The sequence below is a fragment of the Triticum urartu genome, chromosome 2A (assembly GCF_056163025.1).
Source record: "Triticum urartu cultivar PI428250 chromosome 2A, HENAU_Tu73, whole genome shotgun sequence".
NCBI classification, from domain to species: Eukaryota; Viridiplantae; Streptophyta; class Magnoliopsida; order Poales; family Poaceae; genus Triticum; species Triticum urartu.
The window spans coordinates 725,687,407-725,704,945 of NC_141874.1; the positions used below are offsets into that span (position 1 = coordinate 725,687,407).

The following is a 17,539-nucleotide window of genomic DNA, read 5'->3' on the forward strand; positions in this document are numbered from 1 at the left end:
TGCCCTTTGTAATTAATAAGCCCCTGGTGTCCAGGTACGTGCAATATTCTGACGTGGCCACATGCCAATACGCCAGTATCCTTCTCAGTTGTACTGAGAATCCGGGGGATGTGTATCAACAAGAGACAGTAAAAAAGGTTTACGCAGGGTCTTAATCTGAAAATAATCCTTGGAACGGGTCCCTGCTGCACGTCTGCGCCTGTGTCTCCGTTGTGCCGTATCCTGGGCGGGTGTAGCACGATGGTCATCTGTAAAAGAGAGGAACTTAGCTGAGAAGTTGTGCAAAAAGGTAGGTTATACGAAATAAACCATATACAGTTCAAGATGAGTAAAGTTGAGTCTAATTGTCACTTGTTTACACGCGTTGAGCCCCTTGTATTATTATAGGGGTATAGCCATCAAACCTGTCTCAATTATATATAGCTACACCGGACTCGTCTAACCGTGTCCGTGGTCTTAACGACCTGTGGGATGCTCTATTTGGTGAGGCCGTCTAGTGTGCGGCTGCCAAGGCAGTCGCATGGTCTTCCGCGCGCAAGGAGCGCTCAATATATACTTCCATTTACTGTAATGATGCCACGTGGACCGGCACTCTTAAGCGTGAGAGAAGCGTAATGCGGTATTGCGTTAAAGCGAGCAAAAGCTTCGCGTCCGAGTAGTGCTTGATAGCCACTTTGGAACGGAGCGATGTGAAAGGTTAACTTTTCACTTCGGAAGTTGTCGGGAAAGCCGAATATAACCTCCAGTAGCAGGGAGCCCGTGCAATGGGCTTCTGGGCCTGGCATTACTCCTTTAAAGGTAGTACTGCTATGGCCGATTTTTGTTGGGTCCATCCCCATTTTGCGGACTGTGTCCTGATATGTCAGGTTTAAACTACTGCCGCCGTCCATCAGGACTCGTGTAAAGTGGTATCCGTCAATTATTGGGTCTAACACCAAGGCAGCCCATCCTGCATGCCGGATATTGGCCGAGTAATCCCGATGGTCGAAGGTGATCGGTTGGGACGACTAGTGGCAGAACTCAGTGGTAACGGGCCCTGGGGCATGTGTCTCTAGGAGCGACGCTTTGTTTCTCCCCTTCGTCACGTGTAACACGTTTACTGTCTTGACTTCTGGTGGGAATTTCTTCTGTTCCCCAGTGCTTTGTTTGCGAGGCTCGTCCTTGTCTTCACTTGGTGTATCCAGCCCCTTGTGTTCAGCGTTGAGTTTGCCAGACTGCTTGAAGAACCAACATTCTCTATGGGTATGATTTGCAGGTTTATCGGGGGGTGCTGTGGATATGACATATTTTGTCCAGAATCTTGTTTAGGCTGGACAGTTCGTCCCTGTTGCCGTTGGGGGGCGGCTTTTGCTGACTTGGCCGAGAGCTTCTGAATCCGGCGTTTACCGCCGTGCTCTTTGGGCTGTCTTCTTTATTCCGGCGCTTGTTTTTGCTGCGTCATGGCTTCCCGTTTCCGTCCCTAACTTCGGATGTACTTGGGTCGCTGGTGCTACATCGGGCTAACCAGCTGTCCTCGCTCGCGCAAAAGCGGGTCATGAGGCTTGTTAATGCAGCCATTGTTCTCGGTTTTTCTTGGACGAGGTGTCTGGAGAGCCATTCGTCTTGAACGCTGTGTTTGAAAGCTGCTAAGGCTTCGGCGTCTGGACAGTCGACTATTTGGTTCTTTTTAGTAAGAAACCTGTTCCAAAGCTTTCGGGCTGACTCTCCGGGCTGTTGAGTTATATGACTTAAATCGTCTGCATCCGGTGGTCGGACATACGTCCCTTGAAAATTTTCCCGAAAAGCGTCCTCGAGCTCTTCCCAACTTCCAATGGTGTTTTCGGGGAGGCTTTTAAGCCAGTGCCGGGCTGGCCCTTTGAGCTTGAGGGGTAAGTATTTGATGGCATGGAGATCGTCTCCTCGAGCCATGTGGATATGGAGGATGTAGTCCTTAATCCAGACCCCAGGGTCTGTCGTTCCGTCGTATGCTTCTATGTTTACAGGTTTGAATCCCTCTAGAAATTCATGGTCCAGCACCTCATCGGTGAGACATAGGGGGTGTGCGACACCCCTGTATTTGGGTATACCGTGGTGTTCGGATGTTTGTTGTGTTGCATTGCGTGCTGGAGCGCGCTTTCTTGGCCCGTAGATGGATCTAGTTGGGCCGTCCTTTTGATGCGAGTCCTCACGTGGATCGCGTACTGGCTTGTGTGCGGCGTCGTTTGCCGCTCTATGTTGGCCACGAGGTCGTCTATCCGACCGGATGGCTGTTTTGTTTGTTGATTGCAGGGGCTCTAAGGCCTCATCATTGAATTCAGGTAGTAGCTTTCGCTTCGGGTAGCTCTTCGTGTGGCGACTGCCGCCATACTTTTCTGCGGTGTTAAGTACTTTACTCCATCTAATTCTGAGTGTATCTTGCGCAGCCTTGAGCTTTTGCTTCTGCTTTTTCAGACTCCGCGCAGTGGCGACAAGCCTTTGATGGAGATTATATTGCTCCAGGTGTTTGTCCGGTGTGATATCATCCGGACTGTTATCTTCGCCGGAGACGGGTTGTTCGGTTTGATTCTCCGTGTTGCCGTGGTCGGACGGTGGTTTAATGCCGTGTTCATCGTCCGCTGGCTCACCCTGCTCTATCACTGGGTCTATATGATCGTTGTTTCTGCCGAGGCAGGATTTGGAGCGGCGCTTACGCCGCCGCCTTGACTGCTTCTCGAGGGAACGATCATTCGCTGCGTCCTTCCGTGCCTCGTCGTCGTTTTCTTTGGGTGTGTCCACCATGTATACATCATATGATGAAGTGGGCGTCCAGTGCCCTGTGGGCAGTGGCTCATGTTCGTCTCCTGCATCGTCGTCCATACCGTCGATGTCTTCGGAGTCGAAGTTGAGCATGTCGGTCAATTCGTCGACAGTGGCTACTAAGTGGGTGGTGGGTGGGTGGCGATTTTCTTCGTCATCCGCATCCCAATCCTGCCAGACATAGTTCGGCCAGGACTCTCCTGACAAGGAGAGAGAGCTTAATGAGTTCAGTATGTCACCGAAGGGCGAGTACTGAAAGATATCCGCGGAGGTAAACTCCATGATCGGCGCCCAGTTGGATTCGGTAAGCACGGGCATAGGCGGTTCGGAGTCCGTGGCCGGGGAAGGATCCGGCAGTTTGTCAACACGGCTCTCATGAAGGGTAAGGTCGATACTCGGCTCGATCGCCGCTAAGAATGCGGCCTCCATGGCGGGGTCTATCCACCTGTCCATGGATGGCGCAATTGGCTCCGAATTGAGGGTCGGAGCGGTCGCCGATGCGATCTTCCGAACACTGTCTGATGGTAGAGCTAAATCATGCCCACCGTGACCGTGCGGCGCACTCGGTAAGGGCTCGAATCCGTCGAAGATCAAGTCTCCGCGGATGTCGGCCGTGTAGTTTAAACTTCCAAACCTGACCTGGTGGCCAGGGGCGTAACTCTCAATCTGCTCCAGATGGCCAAGTGAGTTGGCCCGCAGTGCGAAGCCGCCGAATACAAAGATCTGTCCAGGGAGAAAAGTCTCACCCTGGACTACATCGCTATCGATGATCGAAGGAGCCATCATGCCTAACGATGACGACACAGAGGAACTCTCAATGAAAGCACCAATGTCGGTGTCAAAACCGGCGGATCTCGGGTAGGGGTCCCAAACTGTGCGTCTAGGCGGATGGTAACAGGAGACAAGGGACACGATGTTTTTACTCAGGTTCAGGCCCTCTCGATGGAGGTAAAACCCTACTCCTGCTTGATTGATCTTGATGATATGAGTTTTACAAGAGTTGATCTACCACGAGATCGGAGAGGCTAAACCCTAGAAGCTAGCCTATGGTATGATTGTTGTTCTTGGTCCTACGGACTAAACCCTCCAGTTTATATAGACACCGGAGGGGGCTAGGGTTACACAGAGTCGGTTACAAGGAAGGAGATCTACATATCCGTATTGCCAAGCTTGCCTTCCACGCCAAGGAGAGTCCCATCCGGACACGGGACGAAGTCTTCAATCTTGTATCTTCATAGTCCAACAGTCCGGCCAAATGATATAGTCCGGCTGTCCGGATACCCCCCAATCCATGACTCTCTCAGGTACGACTCTGGAATACTCGCCACAATTCACGTTCAATTGTGGCTCCGCTGTTACTTGAAATTGGAGAGCTAGTTAGTGACTTTACTTTATTTGATGTTCAACATGTAAATCGGTCAGCAAATATTCCAGCACACCTATGTGCAAAGCGTGCTTGTGCACTAAGTGTGACTGATAGTTGGCTGGATGATACTCCTAGCTTCCTAGTGACCAGCTTACTTGCTGATTGTCCTAGAAATGCGTTTGTTTGAATAAAGCTCTTTGAATTGTCTGCAAAAAAATAACGACCAGATCAAGGGAGAGAGAGAATGGCGTTTTGGCTCCCGAGAGTGCGCGCAACCGCATGAATAGTAAATTCAAAATATAGTAAATATTTTAAAAAATTCTGAATTTTTGTGCAGATGTTCGCGTTATTGTCGCAAGCATCCTTGAAAATTTTCAAGCGAAACAGAGCAACAATGTTTCGCCGGTCAAAAAACAAATTTAGGGTGACATTTTGAGGTAAAATTTGGTGTTTTCTTCCTTTCTTTTTTGCATAGGCCAAAATGTTTAATCTTTTTTCCTACAAATTTGTATATAGCATTTGGATGTGACAAAGAACACATAAAATATTTGTTGGAATTCTTTAGACATTTCAAAAAATATTTTCGCGTGCAGGAGCGCACACACGTTGTGCGCTCCTAAGAGTACCAACGGATTTCCGAGAGAGCACATTCTTTACAAGATTATGTGCCTTGTAGTTCAACCCTCCAGCCTCCCAAGAGTAAATCTTATTGAATTGAAGAAACTTGCTCATTCCTTGGTCTCGACAAGCACTGAGTTGTATGCGCACCTGCTCCCTTCGTTGATGTTCTTTAATTACTACAGTGGATGCATCACATGCAATAACAAGTTCCTGCAAGTTTAGATCATGTGCAAGGGCGAAGGCCTCACGACATGCTACGCATTCCAGGGTAGCCGGATCAGTGCAACTGCACGCGAGGGTAACAAATGCTGCTACATGTGTGTTCCGCTGTTGGTGGTCAATCTCTCTCTCTCTCTCTCTCTCTCTCTCTCTCTCTCTCTCTCTCTCTCTCTCTCTCCTCTCTCTCTCTGTGCATGAAGGACTTCATGACTCAGGAGAATGTTATTGTGCAACCGCTCCGTAACTCCGTTTATTGAATGAATGGAGATATTTTCTAAGCATATGGGAAACGGTATCCCATATAGTTGGGATGATTTGTATGGTCCTGGAATTGTCTGATGAGGCTGCATATCAAATTTCATCCAAAATGGAGTCCGGCTGCTTCCCAAACCTTTAATTATGCGAGGCGTAGTAGCCGGTCTAATTAATAAACATTTGCGAATAAAACTTGTTGTTGGGCCAGAACCACCTGGTGCACAACCTATAGCCCACTGCTTGCTCTCTCGTAATAGTGATTGGATAGCCCCAAGTATAAGGGTGAAGTAACCTAGCTATATAACTATGTCCCTTAGTCGAGAACCAGGGTTTATTGAAATGAGTTATTCGAACAAAGTCATGTGTACGCGTACACAAAACACAATTCAAACTTGCCCCTAACACTTCAAGAAGGTTGCCTACCTTCTTGTCCTGCTAGTTACAATATTAAATTGCACTATATTGTAGGAACTGATAGATAGATAAAAAATAAAGAATGAGTAAATCGCAATATCACCCCGCCCGCATGAACCCCTCCTATAGGATACAAAACCACCTATCATGAGCCGGCACCCCCCCCCCCCCCCCACGCGGTCAATTCCAATATGTGGAATCCATAAAATGCTTTGAAATATCTATGAATCAAACGAATTACTTCATAATATCTATAACATTTAATAAATGTTTTGGCATGAACTTTGCTAAAAATAGAACATATTGCATGGCGGAAATTTGACGAAGCAAAAATGAACGTGTCAAAAAAAGTCTCTACTCATGTATATTCCTGAAAAGGCATAGAAATTCATCACGAGCAACAAATTGTATAAAATTTTGTATACAATCCATAGAATTTACTTAAAAATATTTATGAAATTTAATGAATTAGATAAAATATCTGTAAAAGTTCAATAAAAAATTGACATGACCTTTGCTAATTGGATGCATTGAGTGCAAAAAATTTAGTCAAAGGAAAATGAATCTACTTTTTGCCACAATGTTGGCACTCATGTATATTCCCAGACATTGCGTGAAATTCATCGTAAGCAACAAATTGCTGCCTCAGCTCGCGGGCCAAAAAATCATACACACAACATGTAGTACGAGGGCTCGATGGCCGGTTCGACATCAGATATCAAGCACCACACATATCATCTTAATACCATATCATCATCAAAATCAACTTTAATACATGACTATAATAAATGATAGTAACCTAATTTCACATTAAAACACAAAGAAAAAGGGAGGGACAATATATATCTACATGGAGCAAACCAGGGGTTGCCAGAGGAGAGTGCAGTGGTCGGCGGAGCAGGCATTGGGCGGCAAAATGAGAAGGGCGGCAAGTGTCGGGGGTAGTTGCGGGTTCGCGCTGGTGGTCCATAGAGGGCGGAGCTTGGGCCGGCTGGGGTCGGGGCATTCGCCCTCTAGGGGCAGCGGTGGACGGCCATAGCGCGGAGGCGACGAAGTACAACCGGAACCACATATGGTTGCGGCGGAGTATGGCCAGATCCACTACGAGCGGCGACGGAGCTTATGCGCGCGTATTCGGGGGTCGCGTTGTCGATTTAGTGTTTTTCACCCCCCAAGTCCCACACGAAATGAGCACAAGTTACATCCATGTTGCTGTGAACTACTGTAGTACCCAAAAACTAACATACCCGAAGTTGTAATTAACTACTAAATACAAATGGAATGGAAAGGGGACGACACAGAGTTCCAATCCTCTAGGAAATACTGTTTTATTTGCTTCCCTTTCACTTTCACTAGTGGAGTTATACCCTTACAAGACACACTGGATGTCATCCCAGATGCAATTGTAGAATTTGGACCTATGGTTGACCATAACAAGTCCAGACTTCTTGTGACGCACTACCTCCACACCAGACATCACAACACCCATATCAGTCGTGTCGCCAGTGCATTCATCGAAACCAAACTCAAAGACTTTGGTGATGCAAAACCTCCCAGCTCCCAAGTAGACGAAGCTGCAATCTAGCATCGCCCAGTCCTCGGGCAGATCAAGGTGTGGCCAAGTGTACACCAAAGGTGGACCCCTTTCCGAGAGAAGACGGGAGGATATATCCATTGCACAAAAGTGGTGTTTATCGGTGTCAATGCCAAACAAGAGGTTGTCGAGCTCTGGTACATGCACGGCACGAGTATAGAATGGCAGTTTCCAGGGGCCGGCCTTAAACCACCTGTGACTGGCCGTGTTGAAGCAGTAGGTGGCGACGCTTTTTTGTCCAGAGGAGATGACAAGGATGGAGTCACCTTCAATGTCAAGCAGCGCACGGCAAAGGACAGGGCACTCGTCAACATAGGCAGGTGGTGGCGGCAGCGGGTGCCAATGCCACCCTTTCAACCTCCCGCCATTGGAAGGGTCGCTGTACATGAGTGCCTCGAAGTTGCAGGGATTGCAGCTGACAGGGTACCTTCCCATGACGTAGAAGACATGGGCACGCTCGGGGTCGTCGGCTTCGGCATCAGTAGCGGAGAAGCCGATGGGCCTGCTCCCCTTGGGACTGTTGAGGCATGGAATCAGCTGGAGGGAGCCGGCGTCCATGTCGCATAGGACTGTGCGCCCCTCGACGTCCACGCAGAGGATCCTGCTAGCGCCGCCGCTGCCTCGTTCGTGGAAGGGCAGGAAATCCATCCTTTCCTCGTCTGAGATGGATCGTTCGAGTCTGAGCCTGGGCGGAGGAATCCGCGAGATGGTCTCCATCCATGGTGGCACCACGCCTGATGGGCAGTCCGTGAGATTGACCTTGGATTTTGCTGCTGCCCGTGCTTCGGCCGTGGATGGGTAGAAGAGTTGTTCCTCGGGCTTGATGCGACTCACCGTATACAAGCTCCCACCGCGATACCTCTGCATCACAACGTTCATCAACTGCCGCGCCTTCATCGCTCACCACTCCTTACCAACAAAGAGAGATCAGGAATTAGATGATGAATGATGCCCCAGAGACCAAACACTTCCACGAAAACAAATAAGATCGACAAGGGCAACAGAAAGAAATAAGGAGAAATTAATACCTGCGGCAGAGATGTCCAAGTGTCTTCCCCTCCAAGTCCACCGAATCGAAGGTGGCGGTCGCAGCGGGGACGACGGCGGCGGCGGCTGGGATCGGATGGAACAGAGATCAGGTGACACGCTGCAACTTGCCCCCCTTTATCTGACGTCCATTCAAGATCTAACAAAGGGGATCGGCCCAAAGGGAAGACAGCCCACACCGTAGTCAGTTTTCAGCAGAGACGTCTGCACCTGCAGTTTTAAGCACGGGCAACTATAGCTATGCACTATCATTAAAAATAAATAAAAGCTATGCACTAAGCACTCTTCATATTTAGATTCTCAAAAATAAATTAGAAAAAGAATAACTGAACCTATTATGCAGGAACATAGTATTAAAGAAGCAAAACTGAATAATTCAACATCACTTGTCATTAAAATTCAGAAACATCTAGCGTAGAAGCTCTTTAGCACTAAGCATAAAGATTCAGAATAGTGGGACAATTGTAGTTGCACTAACCATTTAAACGGCACTAACGATTACAAAGCACTGACAAATTATGCAATTTGATGGCCTTAAAATCGGAGAGCTTGCTACTGACTTTATAACAGAACCGAGCGGTGCGACAGATAATCGGAAAGGAATCTGCTGCACGGCTGACTCTCCTTCCTCTATCTCGACATTGCCTGCCCTTCACAGTGGTCTTGCCTTTAGTCTACTGCTGGAGCTAGTGTTGCTTCATGTGTTAGGCTGGAGCCTGGAGGCCTAGGATGTCTGTGTTGTATAAAACATGTCGGATGAGTTCTCATGTTTAATTAACTCTGTTTTCTGCGTGTGATGTTAAAATATAGAATGGTGATGTTGTTTTATATCCGTTTCAGTGTATATGCATAAGTTTGTTGTTTCTATGAATTTCAATAGGAGGGCTTGTTACCTAATTGAAGAAATTGATTGCGGTGCTCTGAGCATTCGAGGCAGTTAGTAATAAGAAACTACCTGCAATGTTCTGAGCAATAGAGGCGGTTAGAAAGGAGAAACCACCTACGGCGCTGCAAAGCCCGATTCCGTACTAGTGGCACGTGCAAGGACTAGGGGCAAGGAGAGGGTAGAACAGTGGGTGCAGACAATATTTTGAGTAGAGCATCCAATTCCATTGTTTGAACAGAGGAGTAAATCTGAAGTTTCGCTCCAAATTTCTGCTGGGTAAGAAAGGTTGCCAACTAGATAGTAGATAGGGAACATAATCATGTGCTGTTTTGAGATTTTTTTCAAAGATTTTTTATAGGTCAAACTAGGAGCGAGTGTGTGATTGATGTTTGATCATTATTTTGAACATGGCCATGTAGTGAAACTCATGTGGGATGTTCAAAATGATGAAATATTTCTTGGGTAAATTACTGAGATTTGTGAAAAATAAATTTTTAACCATTTCTACAAAACAAATTGTATTTCGAAATTATAATCTTGAAGAGGCTAGTGATCTTATATATAATAGACTCCGGAAATTATTTTTAATGAATTAATGTTTTGAAAAAATAAATATTTTTAGTCAAACCACATTCTTAGGTTTTTTGGAAAATAAAAAGGTTTATTTGCTTTTTGGCCAAAATAAATTGTAATAAAAATTTTCGCCTCTAACCACATGACATGATCCTGGGAGAGATTTTGGGCATAGGATTGCAAGAGTATAGTTGGAGAAATTGCATATCAACAAGTTTGTCCAATTCTTTTTGCAGTTCGTTACACAATTTACGTACGGCAGTTGCCTCCTCCCCTCAAAAAGACTAGGGTTTCTCTGCCTCATGTCGGCGGCGCTGCCGGTCCGCATCGTCTTCGGTGGCATTAGGGCCATGGTGTGGCATAGTGGATCCCAGCCCTTGCCGGCGGGAGGGCTTCGTTTTTTATATGTTCCTTTGAGTTTTGTTAGGGTTTGTGTCCTGCTCAGGAAGACGAGACGGTGGCGGCTCCCTGAAGATGGAATCAGGTTCTCCCGCCTAGCCCCCGTCCCGGTGGTGCTTCTATCATCGTCAGTGAGTGTGTGGAGGTGTGTCTCCGGCGGATTTGTCCTTGGTAGATTTTCTTGGATCTGGTCGTAGTTCGTCTACATTTGCGTGTCTTTGGGCTGACCTTCTGATCTACGCTAGTCTTCAACATCGGTGGTTTCTATTCTAGTGTGTTGGTCATATGGGGCCTTAGCACAACAACTTTCCGACTATCTACTACAAGAAGTGTTGCCCGCCTCCGGCGAGGGAGGGGTGATGACGGCGGCGTGGCTTCGGCTCGCTTCAATGCTTGTAGTCGTCACTAGGTAATCTACGGATATAGATGTAATTTTTATTATTTTTCTGGTATTCGTTGTACTGTCATGATTGAAGATGAGTACATCAGAAGTTTTCTCGTAATTTTTTTTTGCATATCAACAAAGGAAATGCTTATGAATGTGCCATCTTCAACCTCCATGCGAGGCCCTTATCCCCTTGCCCATCGCTGGTAAGGTTTGTGTCGAAGACAATGATCTCGTCGGTTACGTGTGATATGACTCAAATCATAGTTTCAAGTGGGCTACGCCTCATAGCAGTGGACCTCCCTAAATGCTATAGCTAAAACGCTTGGTCATGTGTTATGACCATAGTCCCTTAGCGCAGAACCTCTCTAAACGCTACAGGGCGCTATTTAAAACAATGTAATCATTTGCAATCCTCTTGTATGGTTTAGAGTTGTATCTACGATATGACTCAATTGCATTTCTCTTGTATAGTTTGAAGTCATATATGCAAACAAGGAAGGGCGATCTTGTAATTTTTTTGTTCTTCCTAGTTCCTCTATGCAGTGATGCATTAATTTTGATATGCATTTTCTGATTTGGGCCATTTTTATTTCTCATAGTACTATGTTACTAATTTGCATATGAAATTCTATGGAATGATATTTTCATGTTGCTACTATAACATAACTTTTCCAAGAATTTCCGAACATTAGGTGCACCAGATGGTTGGGTGCACATGATACTTTTCCCCGGTGCGACCTACCGTGCCTACCAGTCCGGCGATGATGCGGCCTACCCTGCCTACCGATTGCGAGGGCGCTTCCGATTGGGCCATTTTTTATTGTCAGCGTAAGTAGAAGGGATCATGTTGTCAGCGAAGGGTACATCCATGTTGATCCGGCTGCCGCAAAGTAGAAGGGATCATGTTTTCAGCGAACGCATTTTCTCCCCTAAACATTAGATCGAGTTGTTTGGTTCAGGTTTGTGGAGATTGAAAGGGGTTGAGTGGAATGAAATCTGCAAGTCAAAACCCCGCTAAATCCCCTCCCATCACTTGCAATCCTCTTGTATGGTTTAGAGTCCTATATGCGATATGACTTAATTGTGTTTCTCCTGTATGGTTTGGAGTCATATATGCAAAAAGGAAGGGCAATGTTGTATTTTTTTTTCTTCCTAGGTCCTCTATGCAACGATGTATTAATTTTGATGTGAATTTTATGGTTTGAGCCATTTTTATTTCTCATACTACTTATATGTAACTAATTTGCATATGGAATTTGTGGTTTCGTGTTTCTACTATAACATATATATTTTTCCAAGAATTTTCCAAATGGTTGGATGCACATGATACTTTTCCCCGATGCGACCTACCCTGCCTACCTATTCCGGCCGCGATTCTGATTGGGCTACTTTTGATTGAGCGTAAGTTACGTCCACATTGGTCTGGCTGCCGCAAAATAGCAGGGAGCATGCATGTTGTCAGCGAACGTATTTTCTCCCCTAAACATTAGGGTTGTTTAGTTCAGGTTTGTGGAGATTGAAAGGTGTTGAGTTGAATGAAATCCGCAAGTCCTCCCATGATCCCATCCCATTACCATGGGGAGAGGATTAACCGTACATGGCCTTAATTGGTGACTTAAAGAACACATTGGATGCCGGCATAGCTGATAAAGGACTTGTGCTTGATCATTTTGAGTTGAGATGATCCTCTGTGCCTCTGTGGACTACCTCCACACCGGTGAGCACAGCCGCTGTGTTGCTGGGATTACCCTGAGCGTCTTGCTCCCCGGTGTCAAATTTTTTGAAGATGCAAAACCTGCCGGCTCCAAGGTATAGCAGGCTACCCCTTTTCTGCACCCATCCATGAGGCGTGTCGAGGACCTGCCAGTCATGCAGCAACTTGGGAGCCCTGCCAAGGTTGGAGAGGTCCAGCGCGCACAAGCTGTTGGCGCTGTTGCCGGCCATGCCGAACCAGAGGTTGCAAAGCTCAGGGACATGCTCAGCCCGTCCATGGAATGGCAGGGTCCAGCGGCCAACCTTTTCCCAGGTGCAGCTAACCGTATCGAAGCAGTAGGTGCCGATGGAGCTTGGCCCAGCGGAGGATATGCAGATGGTCTCGCCATCACCAAGCAACATGTAGGACTGGATGGCTGTGCGGTTATAGGCTTGGTTGTTGACGTAGGGCGGCCGAGGGAGCCGGTGCCACTCCCAGCTATTCTTGCCGTAGATGAGGGCTTCGAAGATGAAAGCATTGCGAGCAGCGGGAAACCTGTCCATGACGTACAAGGCTTGATGGGAGGTGTCCGGACGAATGATAGACAAGGAGACGGGGCTGTCCCCCTTGGGTTCGTTAAGGCAGGGAACGGGCTGGATGGAACCGCGGACGGCGTTGCAGAGGACGGTGTTGCCCGCCGAGTCCATGGAGAGGATCTTGCCATCGCCGCCTCGTCCGTAGAAGGGCAAAAAATCGAGCCTTGGGCCGTCTAAGCGGTATGCTTCCAATCTGAGCCTGGGCGGAGGCATCCGCGAGATGTTCTCCGTCCATGGTGGCGCCACGGCTGATGATGGCAGCGTCGTATTCCCCTCCTTGGGTTGCGCTGCTGCTGCTGCCGCCGTGGACCGGTAGAAGAGTTGCTCCCCGGCCTTGATGCGGCTTACCGTGTACAAGCTGCCACTGCCAGACCTCTGCATCACCACGTTCAAGAACTGCCGCGCCTTCATTTTAATTCTCCCAACTCCTACAAAACAGAGACCACGAATTAGATTATCGTAGTATTTGATCTTCTCCTGGCGTTACAGAAGATACTTCCACAATACCTGCAACAGAACTTATTCCGTCGCACTAATTGAAGCTGGCGTTGTTGGATGAGCGGCGGCGGCGGCGTCGAGGAGATCGGGATGGGGAGTGCGATCTAGGTCTAGCCGTCATGCCCTTTCTTCTCTTCTTGTTTTTTATTTTTTTTATCTTTTTGAGACACTTTTTTTTCCCGCAAAAAAAAGAAAGAGACTTTTTTTATGAAATGATTGATTTAAGGGGACTAGTAAATACGCACGTGCAACGCACGTTAATATTTAGGCAATATATTAATTGCATGTGGATATTAGGTATGATATTATTTGTATGTTAATTATATGATTAGTGCAATATTTGTATGATATTAATTGCATATTAAACACGTTGAACGCTCACCATTGGAGCAATCTAGGTCGTTGGATTGACTTAGTTTGAGGGTCGAGATCAATTGGATATGCTCCTTTGGGTCTTTTTATATTGGTATAGATATAGATGATGGGATAATTTTTTTTGTAGGTGCATGAGGTGAATGGATAACCCACGCGTCGGCTGGGCCATATTACCATAGGCCCACAAAGTTTTGGCCCCCGTCTCTATCTACGAGTCGGGAGTCTTAGGTTTTTGTGACTTTTTTTTAACTTTTTTTCATCGTAAAGCACAGATGCGCCGGATGCTGAAAAGTAGAGTTGTGTTTCTGTTTCGGCATGAAGCACATATGTGTCTTTCATAGTTGTGCTTCCCGAAAAGAGGAAAACGCAATTGTACTTCCGTATGAAGCACATTTGTATTTCTCGCGAGGTAAAAAACACTGTTCCGCTTCGCGGAAAGTGGAAAAGCAGTAGTGCTTTTGTATGAAGGACATTTGTACTTCTTGAAAGAAAAGAAACATGGTTGCGCTTTCCAAAAGGTGAAAAAAAAACACAGTTCTACTTCTTGAAAACTCAAAAACATAGTTGTGCTTCCTGAAAAGTGAAAAGCTCAGCTATGCTCTGGTTTCCCTTTTTTCAGTTTTCCATTTGTTTTTTGATTTTTTTTCTAGTTTTTTAATTTCATGTTTTTGACGGAAAAATTGTTCAAACCTGTTAATGATGAAAACAGTTTGTGATTTGGATGGATGGTTCAAGAAAGAAAATGTTTGAGAAAAATAAATCTACAGAAAAGACACAAAACTCGTAGGTTGTGACAACTGTCGCACATGCAGTGCGTCAGTTACCACCACGAGAGGAGTAAGAGCAACATTTGCAACGGGTACCCTCTAACTAGTGAGCTCGCATTTAGCGCATGTAGTGACACTTCCTTGGTTATTGGTACACTAGTGGTTGGGGCCTATCATTGCGGGCCACTTCAGGGGAAGTTATTTGTCTGTTTTCCTATTTTAAAGAAAAAACCTCATCTTCATCTCAAATTAAAATAAAAAAAAATTCTCGCCTCACGTGTGTTTCCCATGTTTCGTGCCATGAGGACCGGATATAGTCTTCACAGACGTTATCCATTGAGGATATATTATATGCCATCGGAATGGTAGTATCCGATGTTGTAGTTGTGCCCATTGATGGCGTAGTTGTACGCGGAAGACTCCCCATCACAAGTCTCTTTAACAAAGAACATCGCTTGAGTACATTGATATCATTGTTAGAACCAGGTGTGGCAAAGTAAGCATGCTAACTCCACAAATCCTTCGATGTCACTACTTGAAGTATAATGGCAACCTCTTTGGTGTGACCTTTGTAGTGTGCACGCAAACCTTTCGGATAATTCTTCCATTGCCGGTGCATGCAATCAACTGAAGTGTATGTGTCCTTCACACTTGGTTCTCTCAGATACTCTAGTCCAAACACCTTCACCGTGGTGCGTGCAAATTGCAAGTGTTCAAGCATGTGGTCGCGGTCTTACTACAAGCAAGCATCCGAGAGCAACCGTGGAGGAGCTACTATGGCGGTTATGCGGACGGGGCAAAAAGGAGGAGAGAAAAAGGATGGATCGGGCAAGGTTGGTGATGTCTTCAAGAGATTTGGCATGGCCCGAGCCGTCAGTCCGACGTGGCCGACGTGTCCAAGCATCTATATATCCACCCTACATGTAGATTAGGTCTTGAAGGTGTCAGTCTGCCGGACATCTGGGTTGAATTTGCCCGGTCCAGTTAGATGGAAAATAAGTGACCGGTCATTCACCAGAAGATATATAGAGAGTACAAGCTAGGGGTCGGTTGTAGATACTCTAAAGCTTTGGATTACAATCCGATGGTTACCACATTCGACTGAAGGCAAAAATAACTTCAGGCTACTGTTCACTGTTGGTTTTGATCTGATTGCTTAACAGGCCAGTTAGATCTATTAGTCTAACAGAAAAAAAGAAAAAGATAACGTTAAAGAAAAAGGCCCCACGCACCAACGTATGTGGGCTTTTTATCCCAACTAAGACGCCCTGATCGGGGGCGCCCAAACCAACTGATGGTTTAGGTCCCCTATCGCCAGCGCTACATAAAAGGGGGTACGGGAGATGGTTGGCAGCCTGCGCAATCATAATTTTCGTACGGTTTCACTCCCCTCCCGATATTCTCTCACCCCATCCGGTCGGGGGGAGCGCTGCAGCGACGGGAAGACCTACTCTAGCCGCCGCTGCTGTCCCCGGGCAGTGCCGGTGACGTCCTGAGGGCATCAGGACGTTGAGGAGGACTGCTACCTCGAGTACATCACCCCTGCATCACGCCTGCATCGAGCAGGCGATCATGTCCACTGCCGTGACATGTAAAGATTCCCTAAACCTTCTCTGTTCATGCTTTTTAGGTGATCTAGATGTAATCAGTTCCTGCTAATGGTATCCCAGATATGCATAATTAATCCAACATTCACACCACAGACGAGCTGAAATTTGAGAACATAATAAAAGGCGCAGTACAGAGTACCCATGGACCATGGAAGCTAGATCTCGTAATAGGTGATGTGGACGACGTCCTCGGGCCTGGACGGCGGGTGGGTCTTGTTCCTCATCCGCAGCTGCATGTACTCGTTGTATCGGAACCCCCTGTAGCGCGGCGGCTCGCCGACGTCGCCCGCGAACTCCGGCAGCGGCTCGACCCACTTGTCGCCGTGGAGGTTGAGGAAGAAGACGATGGAGTGGCGGTGCGCCTCCGGCCTCCTCACCACCCTGTGCGTGGCGCTCTTGAACTTCTTGTTGCTCAGCACCTGCAGAACGTCGCCCACATTGACGACGATGCTGCCCTCCACGGGCTCCGCGGGGACCCAGCGGCCGTCGACGCCGCGCACCTCCCCCGACGTCGTCCTGTAGTACGAAGGTGATGCAGTTGGCGTCCTCGTGCGCGCTGCTGCCGTTGTTCTCGTCGGTTGTCGCCGGGAAGTAGCGCAGCGCCGTGAGGAAGTCGAAGCCACGGTCGGAGTTGTACTCGGCGAGGAAGCCCGGCGGCAGGCCCATGCACTCGTTCAGGATGTCCTGCATGAGCAGCCCCAGGTCGGTGAGCTTGGCGAAGCACTCCTCCAACGCACCCCTGAGTCCGGCCGGTTCGGCGGGGTACTTGTTGAGCAAGAGCTTGGGGTTGAAGAGGAACAGGTACTCGTTCTTGTCGGCGGAGTGCGCCGGCTGCCGCGCGTACCCCACCGGGAGCGGAGCGTTGGAGGAGGCCTCGGCGGGCCGCACCTTGGCCTTCTCCTCGTCCGGGAGCGCGAAGAACGCTGCCGATAGCTCCAAAGCGCGTGCCATGAGCTCGCGCGGCACGCCGTGGTTCACCGCGCGGAAGAACCCGGTCGCTTGGCCCGCCTGGCGCACGGCCTCGATGGCCCGGGCGCGCGCGCTGTTGTCGTGGGCACCGTCCCCGGCGAAGAACGGCGCCAGGTCCACCACCGGGAGAGCGCCGCCGTTGCTGGCCGCCATGTGCCTGGTGCTCGATGGGTCCGTAGCTTCTTCGGCCAAGCCTAGTGGTGTGTCTTGCGTTCTTGAAGTAAAGCAGGGGATGGATGGTTACACGCAGTCGTTAGAATATAACGTCTGTACTGCAGATGCTTATGTGTAGAATATCTCATGTAATTGATGTAAAACAGATATGATATGATTCGGTGGTTAATACCTTCCATGTATAGCAAGATTATGAATCAATGCATATCCACCAAAGCAATCTCTCTCATGTTATGTTCAACCCATGCACACAAACTATCCGGACTGTCAAGCAACCTCCATGCTTGCTTCGCAAGCAGCGCCTGATTAAAGGCTCTTAT

The 17,539-nt window shown here is 47.7% G+C and overlaps 1 protein-coding gene and 2 pseudogenes across 1 annotated transcript; all 3 read right to left on the reverse strand.

Moving 5' to 3' along the window:
* Positions 1-7,019: 7,019 nt before the first annotated feature.
* On the reverse strand, positions 7,020-8,141 carry LOC147987210 (uncharacterized). Its single transcript, XM_087540273.1, has one exon. It carries the CDS (start codon positions 8,139-8,141, stop codon positions 7,020-7,022), a length of 1,122 nt encoding a protein of 373 aa, XP_087396399.1.
* Positions 8,142-12,152: 4,011 nt separating this feature from the next.
* On the reverse strand, positions 12,153-13,397 carry LOC147987211 (uncharacterized; annotated as a pseudogene).
* Positions 13,398-16,180: 2,783 nt separating this feature from the next.
* On the reverse strand, positions 16,181-17,265 carry LOC125534310 (2-oxoglutarate-dependent dioxygenase 19-like; annotated as a pseudogene).
* Positions 17,266-17,539: the final 274 nt, after the last annotated feature.